Consider the following 19,614-nt stretch of genomic DNA (forward strand, 5'->3'; position numbering starts at 1 on the left):
CTTACCTCACTTGCCACAATCTGTCCAGTAAGTACTTTCAAAGCTTCATGAACTGAGCTGAAGTCTAGCTGTTTTCCTTCAAAACATGCTGGAAGTACTTGCACTTTTATAGTATCTTCATGACCAGAGCACTAGTCTCCAGCAACCAGAGAAGCTTAGGCTGCTCCCTCTTTTATCAGAGGTGATTGAAAACCTGTCCTGACAGGAGTACCACCTTTCTTGCCTGTTGAAACCATTCTACTCGCATGTCCAAATTAAAGGTTCACCAGGCCACAGACAGAGAGGACTTTATACTCAAATCTTGCAGCTATGGCCAAAATGGGAGATGGAAGCATTCTTGCTACCAGGACTGTCTGCGTGGTTTTATCCAAGGGACAAAATTCAGCATTGTGAAACTTGAGTTAGGAAGATGGAATGGCTGTAGAGGATTTTTGAAGCTTCATTGTCTTCAGTGTTTTCTCTTGCCTAGCTTAGGCAGCTCCCCACTTGTCCAGCTTTCTCTGTACATATGAAGAGCCTAGCCTGGGGGATTGGAGCTCCTTATGGAGCTGAGATGTTAAATAGCTCTCCTGACAGCATAAGAAGGCTTCTGGCCCTTTGTGGCTTAGGGTCAACACTCCTAGGTCAGAGGGGACTTTTGGCAGTGCCACTGAAGTTCCATCCTAGAGCTGATTGCCTGTTGAACTTAAGTCCTTACAGAACAGCTCTTGATTTCATCAGACACACTCACCTTCCTACCTATAAAGTAATGCAACTTCCAGAACTCAGGGGTAGATCTTTCTTCCTTTCCTCCTCATTCTGGAGGAAGAACTGGTATAGGGGTTTGCTTTGGTAGGATTAATACTGGTTACTTGTTTCTACTGCATACTTCACACAAGCTGATCCCCTTCCTCTGAAACACAAGTGCTGAGGTTTATGACAGTTCTCTCTCTGCAGCTGTGGACAGGCATTTGTTCCACGTTTTAGAGGGTGCAGACTCTTGCGCAGATGTATTTTACTCTGATGACAACAATAATTGGTAAGATAAGGAATTTTATTATTAGACTTTCCTCCATCAACAGTTCTAATAGTAAGAGGGAAAGAAACAGAGCAGGAAAAAAGAAGGTAAAAAGAGTAACTAAGGCCCATTTTCTTTATGGTCTTTATCAACAGGTATCAATAATCTAATTATTATTTTATTATTTCCATTACAATTTAGTTCTGTACTTAACAACACTCTTGGCCTGGGAAGATGCATTTCTTCCATTCCCTCACAAGCCGTCCTCTTTTCGGATGTTGATCAGAAAAAGCACCACATCTTCCTCAAAATCAACCCATCCCTTCTGGAAACTAAGCCACCTGTCACCGAGGTAACAGGGTGATGGAGCCACCTTCATTAGTGCTATAACCTGGTTTGGCATCTGTAATGTTGGTGTAGTAAATGAAAAGACACCCAGAAATGCAGTAAGGCTAATTCACATTCCAATAAATCACATAGCACATGCCCTCTTGGAGTGTGCTTTGAAGGCACATCATCCAATAAAGACCAGCAATATATTAGCTGATGTGTGCCCGTGGGTACGCAGCCTGCTGACTTCTGCCAACTGAAAAGTTAAACGCATTTGAACAGTACTCCAACCCGTAACACTTTTACAACCTCACTAAATTTGTCTGCGGCTCAGACAGGAACACCTCGTGCTCCACGGGCCAGAAGTCCGGAGTTCTCTCCGCTTAACAAATCACTCATCAGTTCAGAGGTTCAAAAAAGAGCGAAGCTTCAGGTGACCACGGACCCACAGACCAATTACCCTTTTGCTTTCTCAGTCATCCTTGCAGGGATCCCAAGTATGGACACGCCATATTTCTGTCTCTTCTGACTTTGGGTAACGGGTTCAATAACACTCAGAAACCACTTGCAGAGGCTCCACGGGAGGTTACAAATGGGCAAATAACCCAGAGGCCTTCACGACAGAAGAGATGTGGAGGGCAGCATTGCCACAGAATATGTCACGCCAAGCTCTCACACCTACATGCCTGGGGAATAATCTCTGCTTTCCTGTTTCTCTACCTCAGTTAGGGCTCTAATTAGATCTTTTTCCTCATGCTTACCCCTACAGAACTGCTCCCTGCACCTGCTCCGCCTCACCTGCATACATACAAGTTGGTTTGGGCTCTCGTGTGCTGCCCACTGCCCCTTGGTTTGGGCACTTCTATTGCCAATGTTAATTACATAGAGGTATTTGAAAATACTGTACCTACACAATTCGTTATCGCTTCCACATTGCACTAACTCCAGTGTTCTTTGATTTCATACTGTCTCAACTTTCTTACTACCTCCATAATGAGAGCCAGCTCACAAAGCCTATGTTAGGTAAGAGACTTCCCTCCTATATACTCAGCAAATGAAGTATCAGCAGACAGAAAAGAATCTGTTCCCAGCCCCAAAGCTGCCTTGGTGGAACATAACCTCCTCCATTCAGCCTTTCCCCATAACTCAGCACCAGAGAAGAGGAATGAAAAGAAGCACAAGAAGAATTAAGAAAACATCTTTTAAAAAAAATAATATTAATCACATTCATCGACGGAATTAAGCTGCGCCACCTCCCCTCCTCTGGCTTAGCCAGCTGTCTCTCCCCTGTGCAGTATCTTCATGGTGACCACCACAGGAGGCAACAAGGGCGGGAAATTCCTCTGTAGGATCCACTGCTGCTTATTTATGTAGAAAGGCATCAAGCCAGAGCTCCCCTGAATCTTTCAAAGAGCTGCCAAGAAAGAACAACATTTCATTACAAACGAGGTAATGAAATACAGCGTCCAGGGAACAGCCTTGTGGGAAGAATTCCCATCTACAGGTTAAGCAAAGGAGATCATAGAAGGGGTTGGGTTGGAAGGGACCTTTACAGGTCATCTAGTCCAACCCCTCTGCAATGAGCAGGGACATCTTCAACTCCATCAGGTTGCCCAGAGATCTTCAGAGGCAAGGCAATGCAGACTACAGCTCCTTGGAAAGATGAAGAACCAAACCACTGGGGCTATATCAGACAAAGACTGGAAGAAGGCTAAAGCAAACACCTTAATTAAAATGAAAACAAAAGGAGCAAGCATGGCAGAAGAGCCACATGACTTTTCAATGGAATATGAAATATCTGGGAGGCAAGGAGGGGAAGAAAGGAAGAAAAAAAGAAAGAATGAATGACAGTTCTAACTCATCTTTATGAAAACACCTCTTTCCCTGGAGCGTACTCGGGGACAGAGGTGCCAGACCTGGCACCCTACTGACCTCTGACTCTTCAGAGCTGAAGAAAAGGAGCTCTGCAGGAGGTCATTCCTACTGACACCTTCTGTCTGCTGCTACTGAAACCAGCACCATGGCTGAAGTTTTCCAACCCCTTTCATAGTCATCTATACTATCTACAGCTATTCACAGAACTCCTGTGATCCAAGCTGGCTGCCTCTCCCCTTCCCACCATCCCTCACTTATTCACACTGTAATATGGGAAAACCCTTCGCTTAGGGAATGCAGCGGGTTGATACATACTGCACTATGTCCGCAAAGGCGGTGAGCAATGGCTTGCACTGATACTCAATACCGTGTTTGGCACACAGGGACTTCACCAAAGGGGCCACCTTCCAGTAGTTGTGTCGAGGCATTGTAGGAAAAAGGCTGTGGAAAAAGAATATGGTGATTCAATGGCATCCATCATCACCCCACAGAATTCCTGCCCCTCTTCTGTGCCTAAGCCTGGGAGTGCCTCAACCTCCCCTTGTGCCCTTCAGAGCCACCAGTGCTCCGTATGGTCACTCCCACGTCACTTCAGTCAGTATCTGTACTAACCAGGAGACAGGGAATTCCCACTCCTGTGCCACGCTACTCATCTGAAGTGCTCACCGGTGCTCCAAAAAGTTTCTTGGAGTTCCCATTCCATCCCCATATAAAGAGCACAAAATTTACCCACATTACCTTTTGTTCTTGTACTAGCTGATAGAGACACAGGGACCTTGTAGGGCTCTTCTAGACCTAGTGTGACTAACACTGCTTGGAATTCCCCCACATCCCCAACCCATGCTTCAACTCACTGGTGCTCAATTTGGAAGTTCAGATGTCCACTAAACCAGTCATTGAATAAGGACTGATGAACGTTACAGGTTGCCTGGAGCTGAGAGGAAAAATGGTAACATTTAAGTGTTGTTTTAGGAATGCCCCCCCCCGCCCTTACATGTGCCAAACACAACAGTCAGCAGGTACAAGTTCCTTATCATCACAGCTGCTGAGTACAGCAACTCCAGGAGCTACTTCCAGACAACACGAGATGGCCGTGCTGTGGTATACGATCACTAGGAGAATAAACTGACAGTGAGATAGGCCATAACAACCATGGCTTTCACCACCCTCACTTAAAAAACTTTGTAATGGCTTCAGAACTAAAATAAGACAGAGCACGCAAGAGAGATCTGCATCCCCCATGCACAGAAAGCTCTCTGTCTGAAAAGCACTGTAACATCTCTAATTATTTTCCCTGAGGCATCTGTGCTCAGCATTTGAAGCCTCTATTCCACTTCTGCACCTTCTTCCTTTGCACTTATCACTCACTTCACACAGCGAGGACAAGCCGCTTACGTTCTCAGTTCCCATCACTTCTGTGATCGTCTCTCTTGGGCATTGCACACCCACAACTATAAACGTCTCACCTTCTAAGTCACAGCTCTCTGGAAAGAAGGTCATACCTGGGTAGAGAACCAGTCCACATTCTTATCATAATCGATGTGCATCGGGATGTGATTCATTTGTGTAATCCAGACAAACCAGTTACTCTCTATAAACCTGCACATAAAAACACATGCAAAACCATTACTGATCTCACGCCTGTGCCATAACAAGTCTGCAGACCAGACCTACACACACCTTCTACCTTCCACACAGACACTTTCTACCTTCTAAAGACACTTGCCTGACAGACAACAACCTCTGTCTTGCTGAAAGGCATAAGGAGACAGAATAGGGAGCCAATGAGAAAGATAACCAGGAGGCTGAAGAGAAGCTGACATGAAGGATCGGTAGGAACTGGGTAAAGAAAATGGAGGAATTAGAAGTTGGATGATACCTGACTAACAGATGAAGACCCAGGATACCCTTCACCCCCAGTAAGGGCAAGTAGGTGAGAAAGAATCGGATGTAGAAGGTCAGCATCCAGGCCAGGTCCTGTAGGATAGGGAACAGATAAAACTTCATTAAGAGGAAAAAATACTGGCTTCTGAGTTTACCAGCCACTCTATGTGGCACTCCCTTTAAAACCTCCCATAGCATCTCCTACTGACAGATTTTTCCTCCCCGGCCCCATCACAAAGCAATCTGACATGGAGCCACTCCTGTGCTTGGGAATTAGCCTGGTCTTACAAGCCCAGCACAGAGGAAACACCAGAGGACATGCGCCAAAGCATCACATTTTCCTCTGGTTCTAAAGAGAAAGCAAACAGTGAGAAAACAAAAAACGTGGCCAATTAAAAGAATAAAGAGCTCTGGTTTAGCTCCACCTCATCCTTTTTTGTTCCTCTTCACATGTCTTGCAATCCGTTATTTCCCTCATGTTCATTTTCTCCTGACTGTCCCACCTCCCAGGCAAGAAAAAGCAGCAAGATGCCTTGTCTCTAACCCCCACATCTCAGAGAAGAAGCCTCTTTTTTTCTGCATTGTTTTCTAAAGTCTGTAAAAGCCATGCTGTTCCTCAAAGTACCAGATTTTCCCCAATGAACTGTCTTCCTAACAGCTCTGAAATTCTACTACACACCCCTATTTCACTTCACACTGAACTGCCAGGATTCAGTTTTAGGCTACCTGAAAGCGACTTGATTTTTAATGTCATTTTGCAAAATGGAGGCGCACGGAGTCCTCCTCCTCCAAACCCCCCTGCTTTCTGCTACTTTCTCCCTTTTTTCTGTGCCTATTAAGTTTTTATTGTATTGGTTTGGGAAAACAAAAAAGAGTGGTCAGAATGACCGCTTCCTACCTTAAACTAGGCTCTCAAGCTACCTGACAGACAAGTTCTGTATGAACACCGACTCTGCAGAAGAAGGAATGCTTCCAGACACTCACACACCCCGGACCGAGCCGGAACATCAGAGAACGTCTTTCGTTATCCAACCCTGAATGGACCTTTTACAGAGGAGAAGGGCTGTGTGGAAGGTACCCTCTTTCCCCCAGCAAGCATTATTTCCCAGATCGTATACCCACAACCCTTGCCACAGAGATGAACCGCTCAGACTTCCTCCCAGTAACTTCTTGCACTGAAATGTATCCGTAAAACAAGGAGAAGCCACCATTGGCAAAGCGGAGCTGACTTACCACCCACTGTTTCCGCTGTACCACAAAGTAGAATATGTACCACTGGAAGTAAAGAGGCACCAGAGCTGGGGGACCGACTAGAGTGGAGAAATAGATTGCAGAGACATTAACTCTGCCCTTTTATCCCAGTGAGATGGACTGGAAAAGGAAGGGGTTGAGTGGATGCTGTCCATACAACTGCAAAGGGTAGGGTTACTCACTGATGAAGAAGTACTTGTGCTGGTGGTTATAAGGCATGAATTTCTTCTTCTGTACACCAAGCTGTTAAAATAAGCAAATTACTCAGGCCGTGAAGACAGGTAAAGACACGTGTGCATACACTCCTGCCTATGCTTTCAAAGAAATGCATACTTAGATAACTCCTAACCTTTGAAAGAGATGTCCTATCAAACCACGCCAGCATCCACCGTGCCATTGGCTTCATCATCCCCTGCAACTTCAGTCTATAACGACTATTTTCATCCCTGCCTTCGGAGAGCAAGAGGCTGGGTAGTCCCTTGCACCACAGCCAGCAGTGCACTGGCAGCTCTTTCCCTACAGAGGGCACAGTTGCCTAACAACACTTAAACCAAAAACCGCATGAGGGACTGAGAAGGGTTTGTTGCCAATATAGAGCTTCATGGGAAAAAAAGAAAAACCTATGATGCTATTAACAAAGGTGACAGTGTGTAGAACTCCCACCTACTTGCAATTAGTCTCCAAAGCAGAGAAATGAGCATCTAGACATTAAACTGTGTCCACAGGAACAGGGGTGAATAGATTATCCTCCCTCCGAGACCGCTAATTTTTCAGTTTTCACTGTATAAACATAACAAATCACATCACTGACTTCCCTGAGGAACTCCATTACATCCCTGTACATGTACAAACCGACTCTGAATACCAGCCCTCCCTTCATTTCAGTGTAAATCAGAGCATTTAAGCCAGGTGACACTATGCATTTATGTAACTTTTTTTTTAAAGGACCAGCAAATGCTAAAGCCATTCAATTAATTTCAGAGTTGTACCAGAAATAAAGCTGGACTCCAGATGGGACCAGGTCTGACACCCACTGTCAGACTGAGACCACTGAAACAGCTCCTTTGACCAATAATTGTAAAACTTCCTTGCTTGTCATCTGCTGCTTCATTTTCCAAAACCCTACAATTAGTCGAAACTGATCTTGGTAAAGAGAACAACTTGCAATCTTCTCTTCATACAACTGCAAGTCTCTCATTAGAGAAATATAGGCTTGTAATTTTGACAAATATTTCATTCTTATTTTAAAACGTAGCAAAAATAACCTTAAGAAAAAATCTAAGAATATAAAAATCTCAGAAGTACTGAAGTATTACTAAGGAATATTAGGGACCAGTGGAAGGCAAAGTAGCATTGTATAAAATAGCAGGTCAACTCAAACCATCTTCTGGATGCACTTCTCATTTTACAGAAGCATTTTTGGGATTTTTTTTTTAAATATTCAGAATAAATTTGGAAAATTTCAACCCACAGCAAGATTGTATTAGGGAAAAAAAAACAAAAAAAACCCAGTTGCAACATTAAGTATTCGGAAGCTAGTGATGCATCAGGATCTTTTTTCTTCTTGTTTTTCAAAGGCCATTAATGCCAAGCCGTGCCTTCTCCAAACTTCTGAAATACTGAGACAGCTCACTGACCAAACCAACTGGCCACTGGTCTCCAAGCCCTGCGCAGCTTTCCAGATTTGAATCCTAATACTGTAACCTCCCAGCCTTCACCAGGTCTCACCTCTACAGAGAGTGTTTTTCCCAAAGCAAAAAATAAGGGGTGCATATTAACGTCAGGGTCCTTTCGGAAGCAGTTGGGTTTAGCGTGGTGTTGGAAGTGGAGGTGATTCCACCAGCTGGCTGGGGCTCCCTGTGGGAAGGGATGAGAAGAGAGTGCCGTAAAGAGGTTGTATCTTCTGCCCTTAGTCCTCCCACCCCAGCACTTCCTTGCATTTGCTTTCTTCTTATACCGAGATTGGTTTCGACTGCAGAGCACCCCGGCCAAGGCTCTAGCAGTCCCTCTCAGCACTGAATGCCCACCTTCAGATGGCCGATCACAAACTTGTGCACCCAGTGGTTCCACCTGGACTTGCTAAAGACTGAAAGGTGTCCAAAATCGTGCTGGAGCCAGCCAGCCTGGGCCTGGAATTAAAAAAAAAAAAGAAAAACCACTAAAAAAAACCCCAACCAACCAACAGTACTGCTGGGGAAAAAAAAGAGTCAGGCGTCTCTGCGTCAGAAAAGGGCTTTCTCTTCTCCCAGTCTCACGCTCCTTACAACATACCCCTGGATAGCAAGAGAATTTCCACTACTAAGACCCAATCCAAACACTTCGCTTTTACTATATACCAGTGCAGTCCAGACTTTGCCTAATGAGTTTTAGTCCCAGATAGTTGTTTTCATGAGGAAGGAAAAAAAATAATGGAAAAAAAAAAGTCACGGAGCTCAGAAACAGCTTTTATTCTCTTACAAAACTGCACTGAAATCGGCAACAAAGTCTCCTTTAAGGAACAGCTTGCTGCTGCCTCCTCCGAGTACTTGTAATTCCAAGGGGATCAGCTGGCCACAGGAGGAATAGCTGGGGCTTTGAGAGCTGCTCTGCCCTCTCCTCTAACTCCCTGCAAGTTCCCATGGGAACACGGTGGCTTGGCCCTGCACAGCGCCTCGCAGTTCTGGCACAAGGGACCTCAGAAGTGCAGCGTGGCCTTCATTGTGTGAAGAAGGCTGGGAATAAGGAGCGCTTTGACGGACTATGGGAAGGGAAAAGCAGGGCAAAGCCTGCTCTACCAAAGCAGCATGTCGCAGCACTGTAATTTTGCCCCTTCGGTGGAACCCAGGGAGAAGCAGGAACTTGGGATGTCCATGAAGACAAGATTCCGCCTGTGCTTATGGCAGTGAGAGCCTAAGACTCAAAAGGGTTGGCTTTTGGTGTTTCTGGGGCTTCTTTTTGCCTAGCTGCTTACCTGGACAGTGCCTAGAAGCACTGCAGAGCAGAGGAAAGGCACTGTGGATGCTCCAAAATACCAGATGGTGAGCCACGCTGCGACATCCAACACCAAGATGTGACAGAGATACAGGAGGAAAAAGGCGCAGCTGGGTTTCAGAAGCCCCATCTTCTCAACGGCTGCACGGAGTTCACGGAAATCTTCTACCAGCTTTTTCTGTGGGGAGAGCCAAGAGTGTCTGCTGGCGTGAAAATGCCTTGGGAACTCAAAGAAGAGCTCAGTTTCCCCTCTCAAGGAGCTACTGTGGCAATGGGGAAAAGCTGAGGGTCACCTGGAGACAAGTCTTCACTAAGACTACTAAGACTTGACATGAAGTCAAGGGGAAGTTTCAGACCAACACAGTGATTCCAGGAGATACTATCATTTTACGTACAGGGAATGCTGGCTGCCCGCAAGAGATGTTAAATAGCACTATTTCAACCCAAATACCAAGTTTTTAAGATACTTACGTTCTTGCTGGGCTCAAAGCTGGGTTGATCCGGTGCCAGTTCCCCAATTAAGAGTGGGCTCATGTACTTTCTCACTAGTGCCTTGTCAAGATGAAAAGCTATGAAAGGATCCTGAAATACAGATACAGGAGCAGGATGAGAAAAACAACCTTTCAGGTGGCAGTAGCAGAAATGCATTTCATGACATCCTGGACTCAGCAGAAAGCACCCAACTAACAGAGCTGGCTGAACTAGATTTTACTGCCTCAAATCTTACTGCTTTCTTCGCAGCATAAATGATCATTTGAAGCTGAATCCTCTGTATCATTTTCTATCTGGACGCTGTTAAGTGCAGGTAGCCAAGAAATACAGGCTTACTCCTCTCTTACTTCTGAATCTGAAAATTTCATACCCTGTTGAACCTCGAGACTCTCCTCTGTCTCTGTTTTGTCTTTAGCTTCCATCTTATTTCTCCTCAGGCCCCACATCCAGAAATGAAAGTCTGACTAGGGAGAAGGGCAAGATGTCAGCACAAAAACTGAATCAGCTAACTGGACTGGGAAAAGGGATGCGACAAGCAGGACACAGACAGGTGATGGCAACTTCTGGTGACCCACAGCAATCTTTCAAAAGCCCCACGTTGTTCCAAACGTGCTTCCTTGGCAATCTCCAGTGCCCACCCTGCCATGTCTTCCTAGAAAAGTTTTGTTTTCTTGCTACCTGCCTCCTGTTCCTCTTCTGGTTCCCCTCCACATTTCCAGAGTCCCACAAAAAGGGTTTTCTTTTCCTCCTTACCATTCAAAAAGATCCCTATTAGGGAAACCAGTTACTTTTATCATTTAAATGTAGTGTCTATCTCCATGACAACCAGGCAGCCAGGTGAAAAAAAATCACTAGTGATTATCATCACTATAGATTCTACCGCTATATTTAGGTGACTAAATCCCCTGAGCCCACATGGCATTTTGACATTTATTTCCTACTGAAGATCTCCTATTTACCTCCTTTTTGCATATTTCTCTCCCTGTGTCCAAATTAGCATATACTTTACAATCTCCCTCAGCCTAGGGCTGCTTTTTCTTTCCTGAGACAATATTTGCCCACTGAGCATCAGTTTGGAAGCTTCCTGCACCATGCACTCTTCAGCACTATAATTACTAGCTCATCATTGCACACTTTTAAAATAGAGTATCCTTTTAAAAGATCTCTAGTCAAGAAAGGGGTTAAAAAAACCAGCTGATTTTGCCAGCTCTGGGTCAACCCTGTTGTACTTAAGCCTGAGCAGAGAGGATGCTACATCTGATGTGAATAAAGGAAGGAAAGAGGAGAGGGGAACATACATTTGCATTTTCTCATTGGAAGAGGAAAAAAGTGGGGAGGAGTATGTGGGCAGATCAGAGGAGGATGGTACCACACAGTTTAGACCAATCCTTGCCATGGAGGCTGTAAAACCTGGCAGTGCAACCCTAAGAGGAGGTTAAGGGACTGCTGATTGCACCTTCTAGAAATCAGAACACTCTAGAGGCATTCAGCAAACTAAAAGTGTTACTTTTTCGCTTTCCTCTTTTTTTTTTTTTTTTTTCCTGTTTTCGAGGAGCCCGATTCTTTTCATTTCCAGGACAAAACCATCAGAAAAAATGGAATTTACTTGGCTCGAGTTCCTGAGCCGTCAGCAGTTCTGTTGCACCCAGCAGTGGCACAGATGATAACGCCTAAAGAATGCGGCTGGCTGCAATCAGACCATCTAGCTGCGTTCAGCCCCATGTGCTGGCCACTGTGACCGACCCATTTCTGATCGCACAATGCCAACGGGGCTCCGAAAAACACGTGTGCGCACCCTGACCTCATGAATTATGTGCAAATTCACATATTATCTTCAGCTTTCCATTATATGCATATGACGAAGTGAAGAAAAGCACTAGTTTTCAAGTTCCATCCTTTCTGGTGAGGGACAAAACCGGACTGAAACATAGTCCGTCAAAAACACTCCACAGGCAGCTTCAACAGCCCATACCTGCCCTTGGGTCTAAATACTTAAATTTGGAGAAATGCATTATCTCCATATAAATGGAGATATTTTATTTATAGAGATAAAAGTCTTCGACATATGCTGACGAAGGAAGGAAATACACCGAGAAAATTCCCCACACCCTGCTGCCAATTCGAACAAAGTTTATTCTCCTTTGTGATAGTCATTGGCATTCAGACAGTATTTTTTCTTTTAAAGACTGAAACACGACTTTCAGTGATATTTTGCACTAGTGGCACTCTTGGAAACATGGGGCTGGGTTTTTAAAGTTAGCGGAGGCTGAATGCATTCACATATATGCAATAAATAAGCCTATCTGTGCACGCACCGGTGTCACTATCAATACCTTGGGTGTTTCTGTTCGGTTCTGACGTGTAGAACAGGAGTATTCTTATTTACTGCATGGGTGCTAAAATTCCTGGGGTTTCCCCCCAGATTTATGGCTGGTTGCGGACACCCTATTTGCGCAAATTTTAATGATTCCTTCAAAAATGTCACTTTGTGACAAGAGTCATCCAGGACCCCGAAACAGCTTGCGTTCAGGCTGTGTCTCTGCACACAGGGGCTAACGCCGCCTATGTGCATCAGGCAGCCGAGCAGCTGGTTCTTCATCCAGCAGCGCCCTCCTCGCTCGCCCCCGCCCCGCCGCCGTGTTTCTGCCCCGAGTGACCCTCCTCCACGCGTGTCACCCCTCGGCAGCCGCCTGCAGCGCGGGGGGAGCCCCCGCCCCGGGCATCCCCCCGCTCCAGCCCTCCCCGGGGTGCCCGGCGAGAGCCGGGGACGGCCACGCCGCCGCTCACCGTGGCGTCCTGCCCGGCGTAGTGGCTGATGACCCGGGAGCCTCCCGGGTGCCTCCGGTGGAAGTGGCTGATGTCGTACACCTTCCTCTCGATCACCAGCCAGCGCTCCTGGGGCGGCGGCCCCCGCCCGCTCCGCTGCCCGATCTCCTCCCAGGTGAAGCGCCGCAGCGGCCGCCCCGCCTCGGAACCCTCCATGCTTAGGCTCGGGCTCGGCTCCGTTAGGCTCGGTTCGGCTCGGCTCGACCCGCTGCTCCGCCTCCCATTGGCTCCCGGCGCCCTCAAGCCCCGCCTCCCCTGGATTCCCCCACACCCATTGGGCCCCGCCCGCCTTGCGCCCGCCCCCTCGCGGGGAGCGCTGGCAGCCGGGGCGGCGGGCGAGGGTCTGGGGGTGCGAGTCACGGGGGAGGCGGGAGCTGCGGCCCCGCGACAGGCCGCGGCCTGGCAGCCTCGGCTGTTGTGAGCTGTAACATCCCGCTGGTGCAGCCGTAGGCGCGGGACGAAATTATTTTGAACGTGTTTCAAAACAGGTGCTGGAGCGTGTCCAGAGAAGGGCAGCGGGGCTGGAGCAGGGTCTGGGGCACAAGTGTGCTGGGGGGCGGCTGAGGGGGCTGGGGGGGTTTAGCCTGGAGAAGAGGGGGCTGAGGGGAGCCCTTCTCGCTCTCTGCAGCTGCCTGAGAGGGGCCGGAGTGAGGGGGGGGTCGGTCTCTGCTCCCAAGTCACCAGTGACAGGACGAGAGGGAACGGCCTCAAGCTGCGTCAGGGGAGGGTTAGGTTGGAGATGAGGGAAAATGTCTTTATTGCAAGAGCGGTCAGGCCCTGGCACAGGCTGCCCAGAGAGGTGGGGGAGTCACCGTCCCTGGGGGTGTTCAAAAAACATGTAGACGTGCCACTTGGGGCCATGGTTTAGGAGGCCTGGGGGTGTTCGGTTGGTGGTTGGACTTGATGGTCTTAGAGGTCTTTTCCAACCTTAATGATTCTGTGATTCTATATTTGAGGGCACCCTATAGTCATCATCTTGGCTTGCCAAAAAAATAGCTGGTTACAAGATGCATTCCTAAAGGTGTCGATACTGGTGCCAGAGCCTTTTAAAAACCTTCACTTCCAACAAGGGAAATCTTATCAAATTGGGGGGAACAGCTGATACACTGGAGGGCAAGAAGGATGAGCAGGCTGACATGAACATCATGTAGTTCAGCATGAGCAAATGACAAGTCCTGCACTGAGAATGTTAAGAAACGTGGGAAAGGGATCAACACCCCAAGTGGCTGGTCCTAGGTGTCCTGCTAGTTGGAAAGGACAGAGCCTTGGGGGTCAGTGGTATGTGCCAGGTGATGACACAGCCTGGAAAATTATATCATGGACCATCATCAAGCAGGACTTGGGGAAAGCAGAAAAGGCCAAGGACTCACGCCATCCACAGAGGAACGATGCGCAGGCTCTGCAGTGCAATTCGCACCCACGTTGCTTCTTTTTAGACCACTTTTACAACCTGTCTGTCCTCACTTCTGGGCTGAGGATGCCTCATCTTCCCTGCCCTTGTTTTCGATTCCCCTTTTCAGCAAATCTCTCCCGCTCGTCTGTCTGTCCTGCCTCTCCCTTCCAGCTGCCACGGCCTCTTCTCTTCCTTCGGCCGCGCTTGGCTGCTGCTGCCTGGATACACAGCCGAGGGAGGAAAGGTGTTGCCGCGGGTGTAGCACAGAATATGCCTGCTTGGTGGTGGTCTGTGGGTGATTCTCCATACAATAGACTGCTGAATAATGATAGAAGAGCGAATGATGCTAAAATGGACAGATCCATCTGCATGGGACTTCATACATAGGCATTACAAATGTACATTAAAATGCCTGGTTCCACATCCAGCTCCCTTCTTGCTATCCCTAGCAGCATCAGTCTTCTCTGAGCTCTCCTTACCAATTCCGAATTTCTTTGTTTTCATTCACACCTTCCAATCTGACCTAGTTACAGCAATTCCAGTTGAATGTAACCATAGAAACAAAGACCCACCAGACTGCGTCCCTTCTTGTTCTGAACATCACCTGATTGCTACATCACGTCTTTGTAGCTGGGAATTCTATGCCCGCAAAACACTGGAGCGAACATCTTTTATTTCTCTCCCTGTAGTGATGCCACGGCTAATGCATCGAGTAAGGCACCCCTGCCTCTACATGTTTGTACTGTTGTCCATGAAAGAAAAGGTTCTCTCCTCATCTCAGCAAAAATTAAGTTGCTTTGTATGTTGACTGCTGACCATCTCACAAACATGACCATAAAAGGTGTTAATAAATGTTTAGCATCTTTTAAAATTTAACCATTACATTCAGAATGGTGCAGTGATTATCTCAATTTCTATTTTTTCTGATTATCTATGGCACAAAAGAATAATTGTCCTAAATTTAATTGGTATGTTCAGTTTGACTTTTCATAATGAACATGGAGGGGGCACTGGTTAGTTTTCTTTTTCCTATACACCACATTTTTAAAAAAAGTCTATCTTCCTACACAAGTTAAGCCTCTGGAAACTTGTTTTAAGGGATCTTAACAACAGCCAAAAAGCACCACAGAGCTTGATAAATGATCAGAGGCCTGGGAAGCTGCCATACGAGGCTAGGCTGGGAGAGCTGGGTTTGTTCAGCCTTGAGAAAAGGAGGCTCAGAGGGGATCTCATCCCCACGTACCAGTACTTAAGGGGTGGCTGCAAAGAAGACGGAGACCCCCTTTTTACAAGGAGTCCCATGGAGAGGACAAGGGGGAACGGACACAAGTTGCTCTTTGGGGAGATTCTGATGGGACACGAGAGGGAAACTTTTCACAGTGAGGACAGTCACCACTGGAATAATCTCCCCAGGGAAGGGGTTGACTCGGCCACGTTGGGCACCTTCAAGATTTGGCTGGACAGGGTGCTGGGCCATCTTGTCTAGACTGTGCCCTGCCTAGAAAGGTTGGGCTAGATGGTCCCTGAGGTCCCTTCCAACCTGGGATTCTGGGATTCTGTGATAAACTCCAGTCTTGTTCCCCTCATATGCCTCCTCTGATTTCAGCAGGACCAGAAGCTGTAAGGGGTGTTAACACCTTACCAACAGATTTTCCCAGACAAATTATACAACAGTCCTTGGAAATACCTTCAAAGCTTCTTCTGACAAAAAATCTGTGGCTGTTTCTTTTCCCCTCAGAAGGTGATTCAGCCCAAGATAAGACATCATGGAGGCTATGTGAATCACCCAACTCTCAGCAGTGAAGGTTTTCGTGTCCTGCTACAAGCTGCCAGTTGTCAACAGTGGTTGGTTCTCCTGCATTTGGTGTACTCAGGGTCTCAGTGGGGCTCACAGAGGCAAGAATGAGATCTTTGTAATAAGGGCTGCAAGGGAAAATCGGCTGCCGTTATACACTCTCTAGCATCCTGCCTCCAGCTGCGACTGTTGGCATTAACAGAGTCAATCTTTGCTGGAAGACAATTAACTAGGTAAAAGCAGGCCTGGCCGCTCTGCTCTTCCAACAGCATTTCTTCTTTTCAGTGTTCTGACTCCTTGTTTCACTACTCCCATCTCCATTTCTCCTTACTGTCTAGCTGTGGCCCAGATTCCCAGGTTATCAAGGGTCACTGAAAATCCAAGGGGAGATAAGAGATGCTCTTTGATTCGGTGTTCTGATCCGGCTGCAATTCATTCTTAACAGCCTAGGTGACTGGAGATCACCAAAAGTCAGAGAAAATATATTAAAAGTCCTTATGTCACTACCATGATTTGGCTGTAACATGCTTTCAAATACCTAAGTGACCTGGGTGATGAAGGACTACTACGTGCCCGGGCAGCTGCTGACCAAGCCGGTAATATAGCTAAGTAGAGGAAACGGACGGAAAGGATGGCAGCCTTTATAGCCTCACCTTGAAGCAGGGGAAAATGAGTTAGTGGATGGTGGGGTCTGAACCCACAGAAGAGAGGAGATTTTAAAGGAAAAATAACAAATGCTGAAAACCAGTTTAAAATAGTAAAGTCTAAAAGAAGAATCGGTTCTTGGCTTTTGTTCAGCCTAAGAAAAGCATAAGATGCAGAGTACATGGGAACTGTGGTGTGCAGGTTCACAAGATGCAGGCTGTTACCAGTGCAATTAAAACTGCTAGGCTGATGAGGAAGCGCAGGAGGAAACCACCAATTTTAGCATCATAATCCTCGCGGGGAAGAGCTTGAAGCTCACTGTAACACCACTCCCACACCAGACTTAGGATCCACAGGTGAGCTGGAAGGATTAGTGTAACACCAGCAGAAGGGGTAGATAGTAGAAATATTCCTTTTGTTCTTGTCAACTGATGCATTATTGGGAACAAGCTGTAATAGTTGAATAATTTGGGCTAACTAAGTTTGTATTGTACCCGGAACTATTTGTTTGGATTGCTAAAGCTTTATACTATTGATAAATCCTTGGTTTTGCATATAAACGGTGTTTCTTCAGCCCATATTATCTGCATGGAGTACTTGCTGTGGTACTCTGCCCTAACAACTGACTCTTGAAATTTAGATGCAAAAATTATACATGACAGGGAATATATATACATGACAGGGAACGAATATATTATAGTGGGGAATACTGGAGGAAGACTGTGATTTGGGAGTTTGCATCTTGCCAGAAAAAGCAACGAGGAATGCCTAGACATAAGGGATGGCGTGGTCGAGATAAAAATCAGTGTATTTTTTGGCCTCCAGAAGTTGTAAATTAAGAATAGTAACTGAGGGAGTAGGCCATAATTGTTTAGAGTTTTTCACATTTGAAAGGAAAGTCTGAGTCAAGAGAAAAGGAAAGAATCTGATGATAACAGGAGGACATCAGTAGGATGGACTTTTCATTGCAAAATATTAAAAATGAGATTAAACTGACAAGGCAGGGTTAAGAACAGAGCCTTTCCCTCCTTGTTCTTGTCCTAATGGGTACTTGCAACATCTGTTGCTTTCTCCACTAAACAAGTGCAATTATGTGCTCTGCTTCCTTGGCATCCAGACCAGTTTGTGCCCTGACCCTGGTAATCCCACACGGCCAACCCAAGATCCACTGCAGAATGTGAAATTCATGCCATCAATGGCAGTACAATGGGAGTTTCTGTTGCTTTGTTGGTTGTTTGCCTTGTAAAGCTAGACAGCTCTCAGCCACTGCCCCATGACTAGAAGAAGTGTCGCCAACTCAAGATGCTAGAATATGTCGGAGGAAAATAATATCAAACACATCTTTGATAACGTTTTGTCTTCATTTTAAATATATCAACTTAATTAGCCAGCTCTAGCAGCACATGATTACGAGCTATGTTAGAGAGCAGAGGAGGCAAAATGACCAATACTATACAGCATAACTGAACAAAATTATATTGAAAACTACGTTTTCCAAAGACATTTTTCTGATTAAAATAACACTCAAATGCAATGGAAATATAAAGAAGATTTAACAGGCTCACTAAGACATTCACGTTTCTTTTCATGGATTTTTAAAGGTCAGGGGGCTTTTAATGGTCTCTTGTTCTATATGACAAGGAACAGGAAAGAATTTATTTACCATAGTAAGCAGCATTTGATTAAAACATATGCTTCAGAAAAGCATGTAGCCTTTAAGATAATGCATTATTATTCTTAGCATATATTCTGCTTAACTATTCACATTTTGAGCCTTAAAAGTTTAATTTGCCTGGGTTTGACTTAGAAAATATTTATTGGCTTTTGTTTTACGGGTCCCTCCTAGACTAGAAACGAAGTGGTTCTGGTATTTCCTCTCTACAGGGGCACTTCCACTCCATGAGCAAGTAATTTCCTGATTTTTATTTCTTCTTTTTGTATCTTAAAAAAATTGCAGATAGACTCAGAACATGTTAATCAACAGTGGAAACCTTCCTGAGGGCTTCCTTGTACTTTTATGCACCGTTGCATATTCTATACCCATGTTTCATCCCGAAACTCCCACATCCCCGGTCCTCATGCAACTGTAACTGAACATGCAAGTTAACAAAAACATTTATCAAACAACGTTTTGTCCAGTAAGGAGCCTCAAGGACCCGGGTGGCAATAAAATGACTTTACCAGCACTGATGTGGAAGCACAGCAGGACTCCAAAGGTGGTAAGAGACTGTTAGGTTTGGTATGAAACTACCGCTCTCCTTTGTAATTGTTATTTATTCATTTCATATTTTAATGCCTAAAAGCCTTGGTCACAGCCCCATTTTATGAAGTGCTGTATAAGTATCTGCTCTTAAAAAACTTTCTTGGTGGCTGGCAGAAGAACAAAAGGCAATGAGGAGATGATAGCAGATGTATTAGTAAGGGACATTTAAACTCTGAAGTGGGAACACTGTCACTCAGAAACAACAATATTAACAAGCCAACCTTCCTGAGGGCTTCATATTGACCTAAGAACAACACAGTTTAAGATGCCTAAATGGTTTTGAAAATGGAAGCACTATTCCCAAGCTACTTTCCAGACAGAAAGGAGGTTGAGAGATTTTATTGTAGCCTGGGATCCCATGTTTAAATATTAACATGAGGGAAAAGGTCTTTCCCTTCTCTTGAAAAAGGCAAATGGTGTTTTCCTTGTGGGTACACGTAAGTTTTGAGATGCTCAAATAAGGTGAAGTTTCTTCTTCTTTTGAAGAGCCATGATATCCTCATGGAACTGATTATTACTTTTCTTTCTTCAGGGGAAGAAAACTCCATCCTGAAAGCCCAAGCCAAGGAGCCAGTCTTCATCCAGTGAAATATACAGTAGTTATTGCTTACCTTTGGATAAATTACTGCTCATTACTTCGGCAGCTTGCGTGTCTTTCTGCTTGAATCAGCTTCCTTTGGTGCAGAATCCTGTGTCTTGATATGCAGGTCCACATCATGCTTCATGCACCCGCCTGTTTTGTACAGTGGTGGACAAGGACGTTTCCTCCCCAGAGCCATTAGCTGATTGCTTCTCAAGCACCAGAAATTAGTTTCGGGGAAGAGACAGAAAGAAGGAAGAGTTTGCGTCTGCCCTCAAGGGATGGAGAACTTTGCTTTTGTTGTTGAAGCGAT

At 45.8% G+C, this 19,614-nt stretch overlaps 1 protein-coding gene across 1 annotated transcript; it reads right to left on the reverse strand.

Moving 5' to 3' along the window:
* Window positions 1-1,015: 1,015 nt before the first annotated feature.
* On the reverse strand, window positions 1,016-12,865 carry LOC142058010 (acyl-CoA (8-3)-desaturase-like). Its single transcript, XM_075095040.1, has 12 exons — window positions 12,587-12,865; window positions 9,779-9,889; window positions 9,288-9,485; window positions 8,365-8,466; window positions 8,066-8,194; window positions 6,520-6,580; window positions 6,320-6,396; window positions 5,082-5,179; window positions 4,705-4,801; window positions 4,057-4,136; window positions 3,518-3,643; window positions 1,016-2,741 (listed from the first exon to the last, which is right to left on the reverse strand). The coding sequence occupies exons 1-12, from the start codon at window positions 12,779-12,781 to the stop codon at window positions 2,690-2,692; spliced, it is 1,326 nt and encodes a 441-aa protein (XP_074951141.1). The 5' UTR covers window positions 12,782-12,865; the 3' UTR covers window positions 1,016-2,689.
* Between the last annotated feature and the right edge of the window lie 6,749 nt (window positions 12,866-19,614).

The sequence above is a fragment of the Phalacrocorax aristotelis genome, chromosome 5 (genome assembly GCF_949628215.1).
Source record: "Phalacrocorax aristotelis chromosome 5, bGulAri2.1, whole genome shotgun sequence".
NCBI lineage: Eukaryota > Metazoa > Chordata > Aves > Suliformes > Phalacrocoracidae > Phalacrocorax > Phalacrocorax aristotelis.